The following is a 16,545-nucleotide window of genomic DNA, read 5'->3' as shown; positions in this document are numbered from 1 at the left end:
AATTTTAAAAAGGCAATAAAGATGTTTTTAAAAAATGTAAATATCCTCCCAGATAGGTATGATGGCCCCCCAAAAGAGGACATGTCCTAGTTTTCCTGGACGTATGGCAACCCTAGCCGAGAGTTGTTAGGGGACTCGTATTTGCTTCACAGAGCTACAATTTTTAGAGTTCCCTACCCAGAGGGATTGATTTTTAAACCACTCTGAGAACCACAGCTCTGAGAGTGTTTAAAGTGGTATGATACCGCTATAAATGTATAGTTCGGAGGGACTCCTTCTGGTCTGTTTCCATTGCAGGTACATGAAGACACAACAGTTTGTCTTTGTGACGGTAGCAAATCTGTGTTCTCCCGGACACCTTCCCCCAAATCCGCTGATAAGGCTCTCTCACAGCTCTATGCTTTATCTGTACTCTGACATCTCTCGTTGTTAAGCCACCATTTTGGGGGAAATCACATCATTATTGTTAAGTTGTGGGTGAACATATCAGACGACACAGCGATTCTTCAGACAGCTCTTGTTTATTCACAGGCCAGAACTGAACTGAAGGGTTCAGCCAGCCTGCTTATATAGAGCGCCACTAGAACGCAACAGTAACCATTAACTATCCAATCACTGAACGTCATTTTCGATCCCTTATTTGCATATGTGGACCTGAACTACCGTATTTTTCGCTCTATAAGACACACCAGACCACAAGACGCACCTAGTTTTTGGAGGAGGAAAACAAGAAAAAATATATTCTGAATCTCAGAAGCCAGAACAGCAAGAGGGATCGCTGCACAGTGAAAGCAGCAATCCCTCTTGCTGTTCTGGCTTCTGGGATAGCTGCGCAGTCTGCATTCGCTCCATAAGACGCACACACATTTCCCCTTACTTTTTAGGAGGGAAAAAGTGAGTCTTATAGAGCAAAAAATACGGTATCTACAGTATCCCCCTGCTGGCCCAGGGTGAGAACTTCAGTACATAACAATTATGGAACAATTCACTCTGGTCCTTACAGTGATGGACAGTTTTTAAAAGTTTTATAGTAGCGACAGGCGCTTGAGGAATTCAGTATTTGTGGAGCCTCATAATAACTGATCTGATCCGCACAACCCAATCTAATAAGCAGTGAAAAATTCACAACGCAATCTTCTACTCAGAATTGAATTCAATGGGGCTTACTCCCAGGTAAAGGGGATTAGGATTGCAGCTTCAATTATGCATCGCCTTTTGTTCTTCCCAAATGTCCTAGCATTGTTCTCTGGTCAAAAGAACTGCATGGAAATCCATATTTTGAGAGGAAACGTTTTCAAAAAAATATTTGCATTTTCATATTAATAACATTATTATTTTTAAAATTTCTGGTGAATGTTGAAACAGGGCAGGGTGGATTTATGGGAAACAAGTGCAAACAGAAATGTCAAGACTAGGCTGATTGGCGCATCCCTTATAGCAGCCTCTGACAACCTGGTGCCGTCCACTTGTTTTGGACTACAAATCCCATAAGCAGAACAGCATCTGGCAGGAGCAGCAGGCACACTGCTTTATAGTGACCCCTACAATGGACCAACATTGCAGGTAGCAGTGTTGGCTGTTAGAAAGCACCCAAATGTAAACGATATGGTTAAACCCATTTTTCAGTCGAACTCAAAACGTTGCAAAATAGCAGGCATCCTTTTTTGACATTGCAGTCATTCCTAAGAAATGCATCGCTCTGCTGTCCTCAGTGTTAGAGAGATCTGACTGGACTTGACTAGAAGTTGAACATTTAGGATCACTGGTCCCAGCTGTGGACCAATCAGGGCCGGATTTAGGTATGATGAGGCCCTAAGCTACTGAAGGTAATGGGGCCCTTTATATGTCCATCTGTCCTTTGTCAACAACAAATTGCCGCTGTTTTTTGTGTTGAATATATGCTATATGGTAATTTATGGACCTAATAGTTATCTAAAGCCATTTGCACATAACAAAATATGTATTTTATCAAAGTAATTGTTGAACTGAAATACAATTAAGAAGTATATTAATAGTGAGGGATGCAGGTGGTGCTGTGGGTTAAACCACAGAGCCTAGGGCTTGCCGATCAGAAGGTCGGCGGTTCGAATCCCCGCAACGGGATGAGCTCCCGTTGCTCGGTCCCTGCTCCTGCCCACCTAGCAGTTCGAAAGCACGTCAAGGTACAAGTAGATAAATAGGTACCGCTCCGGCGGGAAGGTAAATGGTGTTTCCGTGTGCTGCTCTGGTTCGCAAGAAGTGGCTTTGTCATGCTGGCCACATGACCCGGAAGCTGTACGCCGGCTCCCTCGGCCAATAAAGCGAGATGAGCGCCACAACCCCAGAGTCGTCCACAACTGGACCTAATGGTCAGGGGTCCCTTTACTTTTATATTAATAGTAAAATTTTGGAGGGGCCCTCAAGAGAGTTGGGCCCTAAGCTATAGCTTGTTTAGCTTATACAGTGGTACCTCGAGTTACAGACGCTTCAGGTTACAGACTCCGCTAACCCAGAAATAGTTCCTCGGGTTAAGAACTTTGCTTCAGGATGAGAACAGAAATAGTGCAGCGGCAGCGGGAGTCCCCATTAGCTAAAGTGGTGTCTCAGGTTAAGAACAGTTTCGGGTTAAGAACGGACCTCCGGAACAAATTAAGTTCTTAACCCGAGGTACCACTGTATGTAAATCAAGCACTGGGACCACTCATTCAGCAGAGATTTGCAGGCACTCTTTCTATTTTTCAGACGTCTATGGCAGATCCTTTGAATGCAGATAGGCCTCTGCAGCTGCTTTTTTCAATTAGTGATTTTAATTATAACCTTACAATTATAATTATATACTGATTAATGGTGTTTTCTGTTTTATTGTACATATTGTCTTCTTCTTTGGCAATCACTTGTAGCTGAGCAAGATTGTCTTCCATGAAACACGGTAAATACGTACAATAAAATATCGTTGCACTCTACCATGTTATGCTGTACGGATTGGTGGTATGTAAATCCTTCTATAAATAAACAAATGTCTGCAAATCACAAAAATAGGAGTGGGCCCCCAAAGGCTCTCCATTTGCAGAACTATACCCCCCCCCCCGCATATCAGGCACCACAGGGTGATATTCAGCTAAACTCTGCTCAGAGTAAGGCCCACTGAAATTAATGAACAAGTTTTTTAAAAAAGGTAAAGGTAAAGGGGACCCCTGACCATTAGGTCCAGTTGTGGCCGACTCTGGGGTTGTGCCACTCATCTCACTTTACTGGCTGAGGGAGCCGGCGTACAGCTTCCGGGTCATGTGGCCAGCATGACTAAGCCGCTTCTGGCGAACCAGAGCAGTGCACGGAAATGCCATTTACCTTCCCGCTGGAGTGGTACCTATTTATCTACTTGCACTTTTGGCGTGCTTTTGAACTGCCAGGTTGGCAGGAGCAGGGACCGAGCAATCGGAGCTCACCCCATTGCGGGGATTTGAACCGCTGACCTTCTGATCAGCAAGTCCTAGGCTCTGTGGTTTAACCCACAGGTCCATTTACCCTATTTTTTGCACCATAACACTCACTTTTTTCCTCCTAGAAAGTAAGGGGAAATGTCTGTGCGTGTTATGGAGCGAATGCCTACGGATGGCGGGGGGATCTGCTGCAGTCGTGAGCAGAGGATCGATGGTTCCCCTTCCTTCCCTCCTCCGTGGCGCTTGCTTTGAAACAGCAAAGCAGGAGAAGAGCCGCTGAGTGGGGAGGAGAGAGGGACAGAGAGCCTGCTTGCTTTAAAGGAGCAAAGCGGGAGAGGAGAGGAGCCTTCTCCTCTTATACCCCTCTTCTGCATTATTAACAGCATCCTTCTCCACCCACCCCACGCGTGTTCCTTGTCCCTTGAGTGCTTTTCCTTCCCTCCCCACTTAAAACATGGTTACAAAGCACGGATCCACATGGATCCTCAGGATTTTTGCACTGGGTCACCCCAAATTCACCATCAGATCACATAGCATGTCCATGGCTACAGCTTGCACCAAAATAATCACGCACCCACTGTTGCCTGGGGCCGCAGTGGTGCAAGAACGTGGTTACAACGCATGGATCCTCATGGATCCTCAGGATTTTTGCATTGGGCTACTCCAAACTCACTGTCAGATCACATGTCTGTGGCCACAGCATGAACCACAAAAATCATACATCCGCTGTTTCGTTTAGAATATTTTTTTTCTTGTTTTCCTCCTCTAAAAACTATGTGCGTGTTATGGTCGGGTGCGTGTTATAGAGTGAAAAATACGGTATTTCAGTAGGTCTACACAGAATAAACTTCTTCAAATACCACCCCTAGATTTCAAGCACCCTTCCGCATCAAAATGCACAAGCTTCTAAAAGCACCAGTGTTTGCATGTCACAAAAATACAGTGGTACCTCGCAAGACGAATGCCTCGCAAGACAAAAAACTCGCTAGACGAAAGGTTTTTCCGTTTTCGAGTTGCCTCGCAAGACAAATTTCCCTATGGGCTTGCTTCGCAAGACGAAAACGTCTCGCGACTTTGTTTCCTTTTTCTTAAAACCGTTAAAACAAAGGGTGCTTAGCTTGAACAGCTGCAGTTGCGACTTGACTTCGAGGAGCAACTGTTAGCACGTGGTTTTGTAGCCTTTTCTCAGACTTTGCTCACTTTTGAAGCTTTTCCAGAACTTCTCTTGCATCCATTTGGTAAGTTAAACTTTTAAAACTTTTTTGGGGGGTTTTGGATTTTGGGTTGGGGTGTTTGGGATTCAAGGACTTGGTGTTGTGGGGGGAGTTGCGATAATCTGGGAGCTTGTGGGGCTTTTTTGGGAATTTTTATGATTTTCTGTGACCATTGGGCCAGTTTGTTGTTTTTCAAAAAAAAATTCCTGAGTTTGAATTTCTGAGTGCTGGCTGGCTGGGGGAACAGTTGGAGAGGTTTCTGCAGGAATCTGGGACCAGTGAGCCATGTTGTTATTTTTTGAAATTTTTTTTTGTCTGGGTGGGGGAACAGTTGGGGAGGGGTTTGCAGCAGTTGGGGAGGGGCTGGGGGAGCAGTTGGGGAGGGGTTTGCAATTTCTGTGTGGTGGGTGGGTGGTTGTCTGTGGGAACAGTTGAGGTTTTTGAAGGCATTGGTGATTTTTGAAGCTTTTCCAAACTTATTTTGCAGCCATTTGAGGTTTCTGAAGACTTCGGTGATTGATTGTTGAAGCTTTTCCAGAACTTCTCTTGCATCCATTTGGTAAGTTAAACTTTTAAAAAAATTTTGGGGGGTTTTGGATTTTGGATTTTGGGTTGGGGTTTTTGGGATTCAAGGACTTGGTTCTGGGTTTTAATTTCTGTGTGGTGGGTGGCTGGGTGATTTTGAATTTTTTGGATTTGAAGCACATCACTGATTTCTTTTTCTTTTTCTGAGTTTACGAAGGTAAGAGCTGTGCTGCCATGGGACCCAAGAAGACTGCTGCTGCGGTGGCCGGCGAGAGGAAGAAGGAGAAGGTGACGCTGGAAATGAAGAAGGAGATCATCCGGAAGCACGACGGCGGAATGCGTGTGACGGACATCGCCAGGGAGTACGGCAGGAATCCATCAACCATCGGGACCATCCTGAAGATGAGGGAGAAGATCCTGGCGACTGATGCAGCCAAGGGAGTCACCAGGATCGTGAAGAACCGCCCAGCTGTTCTGGAGGAGGTGGAGAAGTTGCTGCTCATCTGGATAGAAGAGAAGCAGCGTGCAGGGGACACAGTGTCTGAGGCCGTCATTTGTGAGAAGGCCAAGGCCTTGCACGCTGACCTCATCTGGGAACAGCCAGGAACCTCAGCCGAGCCAGAAGTCTTCAAGGCAAGCAGAGGTTGGTTTGAACGGTTCAAGACAAGATCTGGCATCCACAGCGTGGTCAGGCATGGAGAGGCTGCCAGTTCTGATGTTCCTGCGGCTGAAGACTTTGCAGCGGAGTTCCTGGAGGTTGTGAAGACGGAGGGCTACGTTCCACAGCAGGTCTTCAACTGCGACGAGACCGGGCTGTTTTGGAAGAGGATGCCCAAAAGGACTTTCATCACACAGGAGGAGGCCAAGTTGCCTGGCCACAAGCCCATGAAGGACCGTCTGACCCTGCTCTTCTGTGCCAACGCAAGCGGCAACCTGAAGATCAAGCCCCTGCTGGTGTACCACTCGGAGAACCCACGGGCCTTCAAGAGACACAAGATCGACAAGGAGCGGCTGAGTGTCATGTGGCGATCCAACAGCAAGGCTTGGGTCACACGTGTGCTGTTTGTGGACTGGGTCAATCTTGCTTTTGGCCCTGCTGTCAAGCAGTACCTGCTGGACAACGACCTGCCGCTGAAGGCTTTGCTTCTGATGGACAATGCTCCTGCTCATCCTAAAGGCCTTGAGGTGGACTTGTTGGAGGAGTTCAGCTTCATCAACATCATGTTCCTGCCGCCTAACACCACGCCACTGCTCCAGCCGATGGATCAGCAGGTCATCGCCAATTTCAAAAAACTCTACACCAAGGAGCTTTTCAGGCGATGCTTCGAGGTGACTGACTGCACCACCATCACCCTGCGGGAATTCTGGAAGGACCACTTCGACATCGTCACCTGCTTGAAGATGGTCAACACGGCCTGGAAAGGGATCAGCCAGAGAAATTTGAATTGCGCTTGGCGCAGCCTGTGGCCGGACTGTGTGGCACCAAGTGACTCTGATGCACCAGAGTCAACAGTGGTGCAGGACATTGTTGCCTTGGGGAGGACCATGGGCCTGGAGGTCACGGAGGAGGACGTCTGCGAGCTGGTGGAGGGGCACGACGACGAGCTGACCACCGTGGAGCTGGTCGAACTGCAGGCAGAGGCTGCGCAGGAGCAGGCCTCACTGGAAGAGGAGGAAGCAACTGAGGAACGGCTGTCCTCCGAAAAACTGAGGGACATTTGCCTGAAGTGGAAGGAGGTGCAGACTTTTGCAGAGCAGCACCACCCTGAGAAGCACGTGGCACATGACGTTGGGAACATTTTTGATACGAGGGTCATGTCGCCTTTCAGGGAGGTGCTGAAAAGGCAGATGAAGCAGCAGACTATGGACAGGTTCTTGAGCAAGAAGCAAAGAGTGGAAGAGGAGCCTTCTTCGAGTGGTCCCCCAGAGTCTTAGAAAATGTACTGTACACTTTGTTGATTTTTAAATGTTTTTCTGTCATGTTTATAAAGTTAATTTATTTTCCCTTCAATTTTTGAACTGCTCTTTACAGTATGTGTGACTTTAAAGAGCAGTTAATAAACTCTTGTTGTACCAAATTTGGCTTTGTTTGGACTTTTTTTGACCATAGGAACGCATTAATTGATTTTCAATGCATTCCTATGGGATTTCGTGATTCGCAAGACGAAAAATTCGCTAGATGACAAAACTTGCGGAACGAATTAATTTCGTCTTGCGGGGCACCACTGTAAAGGGGGTGGTTAGAGGGTCAAGCCAGGGGTACGGAGACCTGGGTTCAAATCTCTATTCGAGCCATAAAGCTCACTGGTGACTTTGGGACAATCTCTCTCTCTCTTTCCTTAGGATGTGTTTATATTCCCATCTACCAAGCACCGCTTGCCTTTCCAGTGCGGGGAACAATCCATGTTCACATACCGTCATCCAAAATGCAGGTGTATCCTGTACTTTGCTATAAAATGTGCTGCTGTTTGATGTGCTGCTTCTCAAACCAGCTTCGCACTAATTGGGATCCTTAAGCCCTTCCTAATTCACGTCTAGCCAAGGTGTGAGCAACTGTGTAAAGACATCCCCGCTGCTGTCAACACCCCCTGGTGTGTACACAAGCAGGAATGAATCCGACACGAATGAAGCAGGGGTGATGTGAACATTTGCTCCCAATATATAGTCCAAAAAATAAGGCAAATAGCTCCCTGCTGTTTGTTCTTTATTGCAACTCCTCCATACACCAGGGCCGGCTCTATCATTGGAGCGAAGGGGCTGCCTTGGGTGGCAAAAACTGTGGGATGTAAACACAGGAGCAGTCAATGACAACATTCCTAGAGTGTACATGTTAGAAAATGGGGAGGGATGTCTGTCCAGCAAGCAGGTGAACTTCCTGGGGACGGACTTCCTCCGCATGTGACCAGAGGTGGGTGTGGCCTCACCTGTGCAGGTAATGACAAAAGCACAGGGCAGGCAGCCATCTCCCTCTCTCTGCCATTTTCCCTCGATGAGGAAGCATCTAAAGATGCCCTCTTGGCTCTCAGCCCAGAGAGGAGATAAGGTCTATCTTGCAACAAGATAGATTCTAAGTGTATGTAACTTTTTAAGCCTGTCTGCCTTCTGGGATCATGTTGTGAACAGAACGTGAGTAAACTCTTTTATACTTTTATAAAGACTGTGTTGTGTCTTGTATTTGAAGAGGGAACAAAGGGGAAATTACCAGAGTAATTATTATAGAGGTTCTAGCGAACCTGTGCACACGTTACCGTTGTGAACTTAAATGGGAATGTCTATAAACTCTGCTGATATTTTGGGAACTTGTTAGCACAAGTTGGATAAGGATATAATTAGTCAATATATCCTCTCCTGCACCCCAGAACATTCCCACAAAAACTGGGGGACAGGGAGTTGTGTGAAGACGGAGCTGTACGTTCCCTGTGTGGGTTACCGTCTGCTCCCTGACCTAGCTTGCTTCCCTTAGCTGTGGCAGAGAGAATGCTGAGCTTTTTGGCCTCCCTTTGGAAGCAAACAAGGCCCTTGACCACCCCATCGCAGCAGGGTAATAAAGCAAACAACCGTGGATGAGGCCAAACAAAGCTTATGACCTCCACCCTAAGCCCACTCTCAAAAGTGGTACCTCGGGTTACAGATGCTTCAGGTTACAGACTCCGCTAACCCAGAAATAGTACCTCGGATTAAGAACTTTGCTTCAGGATGAGAACAGAAATTGTGCTCCAGCGGCGCGGCGGCAGCAGGAGGCCCTATTAGCTAAAGTGGTGCTTCAGGTTAAGAACAGTTTCAGGTTAAGAACGGACCTCCAGAACGAATTAAGTTCTTAACCTGAGGTACCACTGTATTAGCAAGGAAGAGCTGTCCGTTGGCAACTCTTTGCATTTCACAACGGTGTGCATTTGATTCCCACATTGCATGGCGTTGACTAGAAGACTCTAGGACCCTCATACCTACGGGACCTCCCACACAGGACCTTATGGTCTTCAAACAAAAACATCTTGCAGGTCCTGGGCCACAGAGAGGTTAGGCTGGCCTCGACCAGAGCCATGGCTTTTTCGGCTGTGGCTCCGATCTGGTGGAACGCTCTGTCACAAGAGACTAGGGCCCTGCGGGACTTGACATCCTTCCGCAGGGCCTGCAAGACAGAGCTGTTCCACCAGGCCTTTGGCCAGGGCACAATCTGACCCCCTTCTTTGGTAATCCTCACAGAACTCTAGCCCAATGGTTGTCATTAATTTGATTTGAACTGATTTTACAATGAATTGATTTTGGAATGCTGTATTATTTTACTGTAGTTAGCCACTCTGAGCCCGGCTTTGGCTGGGGAGGGCGGGATATAAATAAAAAATTATTATTATTATTAGGGTCTTTTCCATCTCTATGGTTCTATGTCCGTCTCTGTTCTCCCTCCCTCTCCTCCCCCCACAACTCAAAAGGAACTGACAGAGCATAGCGTTGTTGTCGGGGAAGGATAAATCTGGGGGCACCCAATTAACTTTCCCAAGCCTGTCTCTTTCTCATTCTTTCTTTATGCGTCTTTCTCTCTCCTCCTGATCCCTCTCCCCATCTCCTGCTACAACTTCCAGGGCATCTGAAAGTCATCCGGCTTGAGGAGAGACCAGTGCGTGGCATCCACGTTCCTCATGTGCTTCTTGGCCAGGAACAGGGCCATCAGCTGCTTCCCTCGGCGGGCGAGGTGCTTCCCCACCCTCCAAGGAAAGGAGGGGCTCCCGTCCTCAAGGCTGTCTTTGTACTTCTGAAGCTCCTTGACACACCACTCGTCATTTATCCTGTAGCGCTTGTAAACAGACTCCTCCTGTTTGGGGTTGGCAGCCCTGAGCCAGACCTGGACAGCTTCCAACCCGTCCTGGGACATGATTTCGGGGTAGCGATACTCCAGCAGCTGCACTAGCAGCTCGTTGGCTCGGTTGCACCTGAGGTTGGTGATCTGGTCCTCCAGGCCAAACGGGCAGGTGGTGATGACCTCGTCTTTGGTCCTGCGGATCAGCAAGACGGGTCCCTGGTAGCAGCACAGCTGCTCACCCACGTTGAGGTTGAAGTGCTCCTTCACCGTCCGAACCACCAGCTTCTTCCAGCTCTTGGGCATGATGTTGAGGGCCAAGGGGAGCAGGTCGTCGAAAGTGGCATCCAGCACCAAGGCTCCCAGAGACGGGTACGTCATGGCAGCCCACGTGGCCGAGTAGCCCCCTAAGGACCACCCGTACACAACAATGTCTTCTATGTTGAAGCCCAGGCGGCAGGTGGCGTACCGGATCACGACGTCCACCGCGTTGGCGTCGTTCTCCGGGTAGGGCTGGCCGGTGCTCCCGGCGAAACCAGGGTGGTTCCACCCCAGCACGGAGTACCCGGTCCTCAAGGGGGTGAAGAGGCAGCCCCACTGGTAGAAGCTGACGTTCCCCTCGCAGCAAACCACCAGCCGGTTCCCCCGCTGCTCCCCTTGTCCTTTCACCTTGTCCCTCCGGTCCACAAACATGGTGTCAATCTTGTTCCCGTCGCGAGCTACCAGCTTGGCCCGCTTCCCGTTGTAATCCCTCAAGAGGCGAGCTTGGCCCTTGGCCAGGACGGGCAACAGTGCTTGGTTCAGGAGGAAGACAGAGCCAGGGTAGATGAGCCAGCGGCCCAAAGAATGTGCCATGATATAGCTGGCCAACTGGCCGGGCATTTGCTTGTAGTGGCGGAGGAAGTTCCAGCGCGAGACCCGGTCTTTGCTAGGGCCTTTTATCAAGGCCGATGCCAGCGGACATGCTCTCGCCGCTGCTTTGACCAGGATCGGGCTGCCACCGTGGCCTTTGTTGCTGCCACCGTGGCTGGGGGAGCTGCCGTTGACGCCGGCCTCGTCCCACCGGAAGTCAACAGGCCAGTTGCTGAACTCAAAGTCGTAGCTGGCCGTAAAATAGGTTTTGAATATTTGGGCCAGAGCCTTTGGAAAACAGAAGACGCACATGGAGAGAGATAATGGTTATCTTCTAGGAGAGGCATAAATTACATAAAAAGAGGTGTGGGCAAGGAAGGTTGCCCCACGGCAGATATTTCTGACGTCTCCAGAGCTTTCCCGTTGACGGATAGATTACTTCATAGGTACATGATGCGGGCTTTGGAACTGATTGGAGCTCACCCCTTTGGCCATGGTGAAGTGGTCATTGGCGCCTGGCCATCAAGGGCCTCAGTATCCCTAGTCCACAGGGAAGTGTCACAATCAGTGAGGTCGTGCCTCCTTTGTGAACATTGCAGCAGAGGCCAGCACTCAGAAGTAGCCAAACCAACCAGTCCTGGTGCCCCCAGATGAACGCTGAAAAGAGGACTGGCTGTGGTGCTTCCACACTTTTACTGCCCACACCTCCCTCGCTTTTAGCAGATGGCTTGGTCAGTGAATCACATCAACTCATTTGCCACGTTCTCCCCCAATCTTCAGGTAGTCAGTCCACCCTCCCCAAACCCTCCTTGGATATTTCGGCAACCGGAAGTTCATTCCCGCCTTCTTTCGGAGCAAGGAGGGGGAATCAGGCTGTACAGGTGTGGATGTGCTTTATTTTACCCCCCCCCACTCGTATGATCAAGCTTTAAAACACTGCAGGGATGCTCTGCAAGAGGAGATGGGGGTGGGGTTTGTGACATCATAAAAACAGCGACCAATCAGGGCTGTGAACAGCCAGGGTTCTGGTGCAAATTATAAGAACTTGGCTATTGTTGCCTTGGGCTGGAGAAGCCAAGGAAGAAACATGGGGGGTTTACATCCAGACGACAGGTTGTTTGCTTGTTTAATGCACATTCTTATGCACTCTCATTCACTTCTGTAAGGTTACTGTATGCCCACATGGAAACACAATCCCAGCCCCTCATGCCAAAATATCACTTATTTATTTACAGTGGTGCCCCGCAAGACGAATGCCTCGCAAGACGGAAAACTCGCTAGACGAAAGAGTTTTCCGTTTTGGAGGTGCTTCACAAAACGAATCTCCTATAGGCTTGCTTCGCAAGACGAAAATGTCTTGCGAGTTCCTGCGGGTTTTTTTTCCTCCCCCCTTTTTCCTAAGCCGCTAAACCGCTTATCAGCTGATCTGATAAGCCGATAAGCCACTAAAAGCCGCTAATAGCGCTAATAGCGCTAATCCGCTAATCCGTCAATGGGCTTGCTTTGCAAGACGAAAAAACCGCTAGACGAAGAGAATCACAGAATGGATTCTTTTCGTCTTGCGAGGCACCACTGTCTTTATTTATTTTATAATAATGTATACACTATTTGCTTGTAAAGCCTCAAAAGTGGTTTACAGTGGTACCTCTGGTTACAAACTTAATTCATTCTGGAGGTCCGTTCTTAACCTGAAATCGTTCTTAACCTGAGCTACCACTTTAGCTAATGGGGCCTCTCGCTGCCGCCGCAGCACAATTTCTGTTCTCATCCTGAAGCAAAGTTCTTAACCCGAGGTACTATTTCTGGGTTAGCAGAGTCTGTAACCTGAAGTGTTTGTAACCCAGGGTGTTTATAACCTGAGGTACCGCAGTACAAACAAGACAAAACAATAAAACATCAATAAGAAAAGTTAGCCACTGTGATTTTAAATGTTCAAAGAGTTAAAATAACAATAGACTAAAAACAGATGAATACTCGTATCAACTAAACTTTTGTCGAAATAAGACTGTTTTAAAGATGCTTTGGGATTTAATGATGGTTGTAGAGCATGAGACTCTTAATCTCAGCTTCGAGGGTTCCAGCCTCATGTTGGGCAAAAGATTACTGCACTACAAGGGGGTTGGGCTAGATCATAGCTGTGAACGTTTCCCTTTTTTTAAGGGAAATTCCCTTATTCTGAATAGGATTCCTCACAAGAAAAGGGAAAAGTTGACATCTATGGGCTAGAAGATCCTCACACTGTGTCCCCTCACAGTTCTATGATTCCAGTATGGCAAAAACACCTGAGGTTATTGACGTCTGTGGCATGACCTGGGGACATTTCCAGCCACATAGAGAGACCTGGAGGGGCTGGATTTCGCCCCTTTACCTGAGGTCCCCCACTGTAGTTTTCATTGAAGAGAGAGAGAGCGACTGAATGACCAACCTTGCTTTCTGAAAACCTGCATGTTCATATTCATCAGGTGGGCCTCAGGTGAAATCGCAGTTGTCTGCCTTGAGTCCATGAGACAGGGTGAGCTATGAATAATAAATGATAATAATAATAAATTTTTATTTATACCCTGCCCTTCCCGGTTCAGAAAACCGGGCTCAGGGCAGCTAACAACACATTTAAAACACTTAACTGATGCAACAATAAAAAAGCATAAAATAGAGTATAAAACGTGGATAACAATAAATTCAGAATTCAAAAATCAATTTAGGGGGGAAATCCATCCAATAAACATTTGATGATCACCAGGGCTAGCTGGCTAAATTAGTCCTATTTGGGCCAGCGAGGAGACCAGGGGAGAATTAGCGGTGGGATCCCAGAGCGAGTAATCTTCATAAAATGGGGAGGGGGAGGGAAGGAAGGGGAATAAAAGATCAGGCTAAGTTCAAATTGAAAGCCAGGCGGAATAGCTCTGTCTTACAGGCCCTGCGGAAGGAAGTTGAATCCTGCAGGGCCCTGTATGCAGTTATAATGATATTAATACATACTGGCAGTTTTATAAGGGATGACTCTCTCTATGTGAACTTGGGGCCGTAGCCAACTAAATTCTACTCAGAGTAGACCCATTGCAACTTCTTGTGGCCCTCAGGTGCAAATCTTCACCTCTCCCTGCCACCCAGACTAAAGCTGGTCACACATTTGTATCTTGTTTCTCTTCAACACCCTTCTCCTTCCTTCTCATACCTCCCCTTTGCCAAATGTTAGACTGCAAGCTCCTTGGGGCAGAGACCTCTCCCTCCTTGTCTGTAGCTCTACAAATTGCCATAAACATCACTTATATAAAACTGGAACAAAGCCTGAACTCCATTTCCCAAGAACCTCTGTCTCAAGAACCTCTTAGCAAAATAGACATATGTGCCAAGCTCAGTTATCTTTTCCCCTATTATTTTTATCAGAGACATGTCTGTTGTTTCAAGGCCAAAATATTTTTCTTCTGCTGGCCTTGGATTCTGCTGCCAGCCACCACTCAGTTGCCTTTGAACACCTGTCCCAGTTGTGACTAAGAGACAAATACTGGAAAGAGGGGGAGCATAGCGCTCGATAAGCCCTGAAGAGGGAGGGAAAGCTGTATCGAATAAAATGTTTTCAAAAACGTGTCATTAAATGAATGACACTGTTAGGAAAGGATTGTGTTAAGTGGCCCTCATGAAGCAAATGCCTAGCAGGCAGCAACAAGCACAAACTTTCGCTGTGGAACCCACGACTAGTAAGAGTTTAAGGAAAAAATAGAGGATTTCCCACAGACTGGCCTCTGTGAGAAAAGGGTGTTCGACTAGATGGGCTTTTGCCCTGATCCACAAAGCTTATCGTAATGTTGTTAGAAGGATAAGATACCTTATGTGTATCCCAAAGGTAGAAATGCAGAAGAAGGAGGGAGAAGATTAGATTTCCCATTATCAGCCTGACCCTCGTGACATCACAGTTCAGTCCCAGTGATGTCATTGCTGCGGAACACTTAAGTGTGATGACATTATGCATTGCCTTTCTGCACATGAGGAGCTGCAACCATCAGGCATTTTAATGGTCCATCAAGGTTAGGGATGGGGAGCTTGTAGCCCTCCAGATATTGCTAGACTACAACTCCCATCATCTCTACTTGCTGCACTGGCTGGAGCTGATGGATATGGGAGTCCAGCGATATCTGGAGGGCCACAGGATATCTGGAGGGCTCGATTGAGGTTCACATTGTCAGCATTTCCTCAGAGTTCTTGCAGAGGTCTTTTCCAGCCCTGCTACCTGAGCTCATCATCCTGCAAGACTCTGGGATTGGTTCTGGGCCCTTCTGTAAACAATGTGCATGTCATCCCATTGGGTTAAGTCTCCTCCCCTAGGGGTGCATGAGGAAGTCGATTTCAGTGGGTTTCGTTGGGAACTGGTCTCATCTGCACCTCCTGGACTAATGCATGGATCAAGACATATTATCCAGCTATTGAAGAGCTGGATTAGTTTAATAGACAATGAAATGAGAATACCTAAATGTGTATTGATGAAAAGGTTTAATGTGGGGATTTTCCATGGGGCTATATTAAAGCCAAGGAGAGCACTCTGAGCTCTCCCTGAGTTGATAATTGACTAACTGGTGGTTGTTCTCTGGTAGCGAACATGTGAGTGTTGTAACCTGAGATCATGCGATGAAGGTATTGAGTTGCAAATCTTTTGCCTCAAGGCTCTGGGAAGTAAGGACATGTAAAAAACCCTCTCTGACTAAGAGAGAGAAAACAACTCCAAACTAAAAATGGAATCATGTCATATTTGGTAGGTTGCTGAGCCTGTGCTAGACAGCACAAGACATTGCATAACGTTTTGGATGTATCATTTGATGTTTCTGTTTTATTCTAAAGAGTTCTGCTAGTAAAAAAAATTGAATAATATATTTATGGGTCTGGACAATGATTTCTTCCAAAGGGAGTCAGTTCTTATCCATCCAGTCACTTCAAATATCTGCAACAGTTCCGCCAAGAACTCCTCACCTGAAGCCAGGTGTGATCCTTCCTGGGTCTGGGTCTGCTCCTGCCTCTTGATGCATCTCTGTGGACTTGGAGACAAAGTCCAGCTTTCCTGCTCCCCTGACGGCTCACTCTATGTGATAGAGCTTCTCCACCACATCATCTGATAGAAATGGTCTTTCTGGCCTTTGAAGACCCAGACTCCTCACTCCAAACCAAGCGAGAAGAGAACCGGACCATGAATCTTCCAGAGGGAGAATCTCAGTGGAGGGTCCAGCTTAAGTGACCCAGGGTCTCTTCCTTCCCCTTGTTGTCCTCATGGAGACCTTGGGCAGAGCCATGGCATATCCTCCTTGCAAATCCTACTTCAGGCCAATTTTGCTTTCCGAAATCCAGTGGATCGAAAACCCCTCAGAGATGGCAGGGAGAATATCTTGGCTCTGGAAATCTCTCCACAGAAAGACTCATCTGGTACTGAGCCATATGTCTTTTTAGGACCAGGTGAAATTCTCTTCATTTGCCTGGGGACTTTTATGTTGGTCCGTAATCCTGCTGTGTCTTTCCTGTGGTGACTCCCCAATTGTGGAATGCTTTCTCCAGAGAGGCTGGCTTGGCGCCAACATTGCATGTTTTTAGACACCAGGAAAAAACATTCCTCTTTAACCAGGCCTGTGGATATTAAATAATCTCTCCCCCCCAATGATTTTTATTAGATCTTCCAAATTATTACATAACTCTGTCTTTTTTACACGTTCTCTTCTTGACTTCCTCCTTCCCTGATTGTTATGCCCCCTTAATAGCT

The 16,545-nt window shown here is 47.4% G+C and overlaps 2 protein-coding genes across 10 annotated transcripts in view; both read right to left on the bottom strand.

The window, feature by feature from the left end:
• Positions 1 to 14,741, bottom strand: part of TPD52L2 (TPD52 like 2) — a 47,909-nt gene extending 33,168 nt beyond the window's left edge. For 2 of the 9 annotated variants that reach the window (XM_081196627.1, XM_081196638.1), the window contains exons 1-2: positions 14,632 to 14,740; positions 13,231 to 13,322 (exon numbers count right to left, since the gene is read on the bottom strand). In XM_081196627.1, the coding sequence (XP_081052753.1) occupies positions 13,231 to 13,309 (79 nt within the window). In that variant the 5' untranslated portion in view covers positions 13,310 to 13,322; positions 14,632 to 14,740. Of the gene's footprint in view, positions 1 to 13,230; positions 13,323 to 14,631 lie in introns of all 9 variants that reach the window. The other 7 variants (XM_081196639.1, XM_081196642.1, XM_081196636.1 and 4 more) reach the window with 6 other exon arrangements.
• LOC308588130 (ABHD16B-like) lies at positions 9,664 to 11,733 on the bottom strand. Its single transcript, XM_081196442.1, has one exon. It carries the CDS (start codon positions 11,115 to 11,117, stop codon positions 9,726 to 9,728), a length of 1,392 nt encoding a protein of 463 aa, XP_081052568.1. The 5' UTR covers positions 11,118 to 11,733; the 3' UTR covers positions 9,664 to 9,725.
• Positions 14,742 to 16,545: the final 1,804 nt, after the last annotated feature.

This window comes from Podarcis bocagei (assembly GCF_964188305.1).
Source record: "Podarcis bocagei genome assembly, chromosome: 5".
NCBI lineage: Eukaryota > Metazoa > Chordata > Lepidosauria > Squamata > Lacertidae > Podarcis > Podarcis bocagei.
The sequence above is the reverse complement of the archived record's forward strand: the minus strand, read 5'-3'. Positions and strand labels throughout refer to the sequence as shown.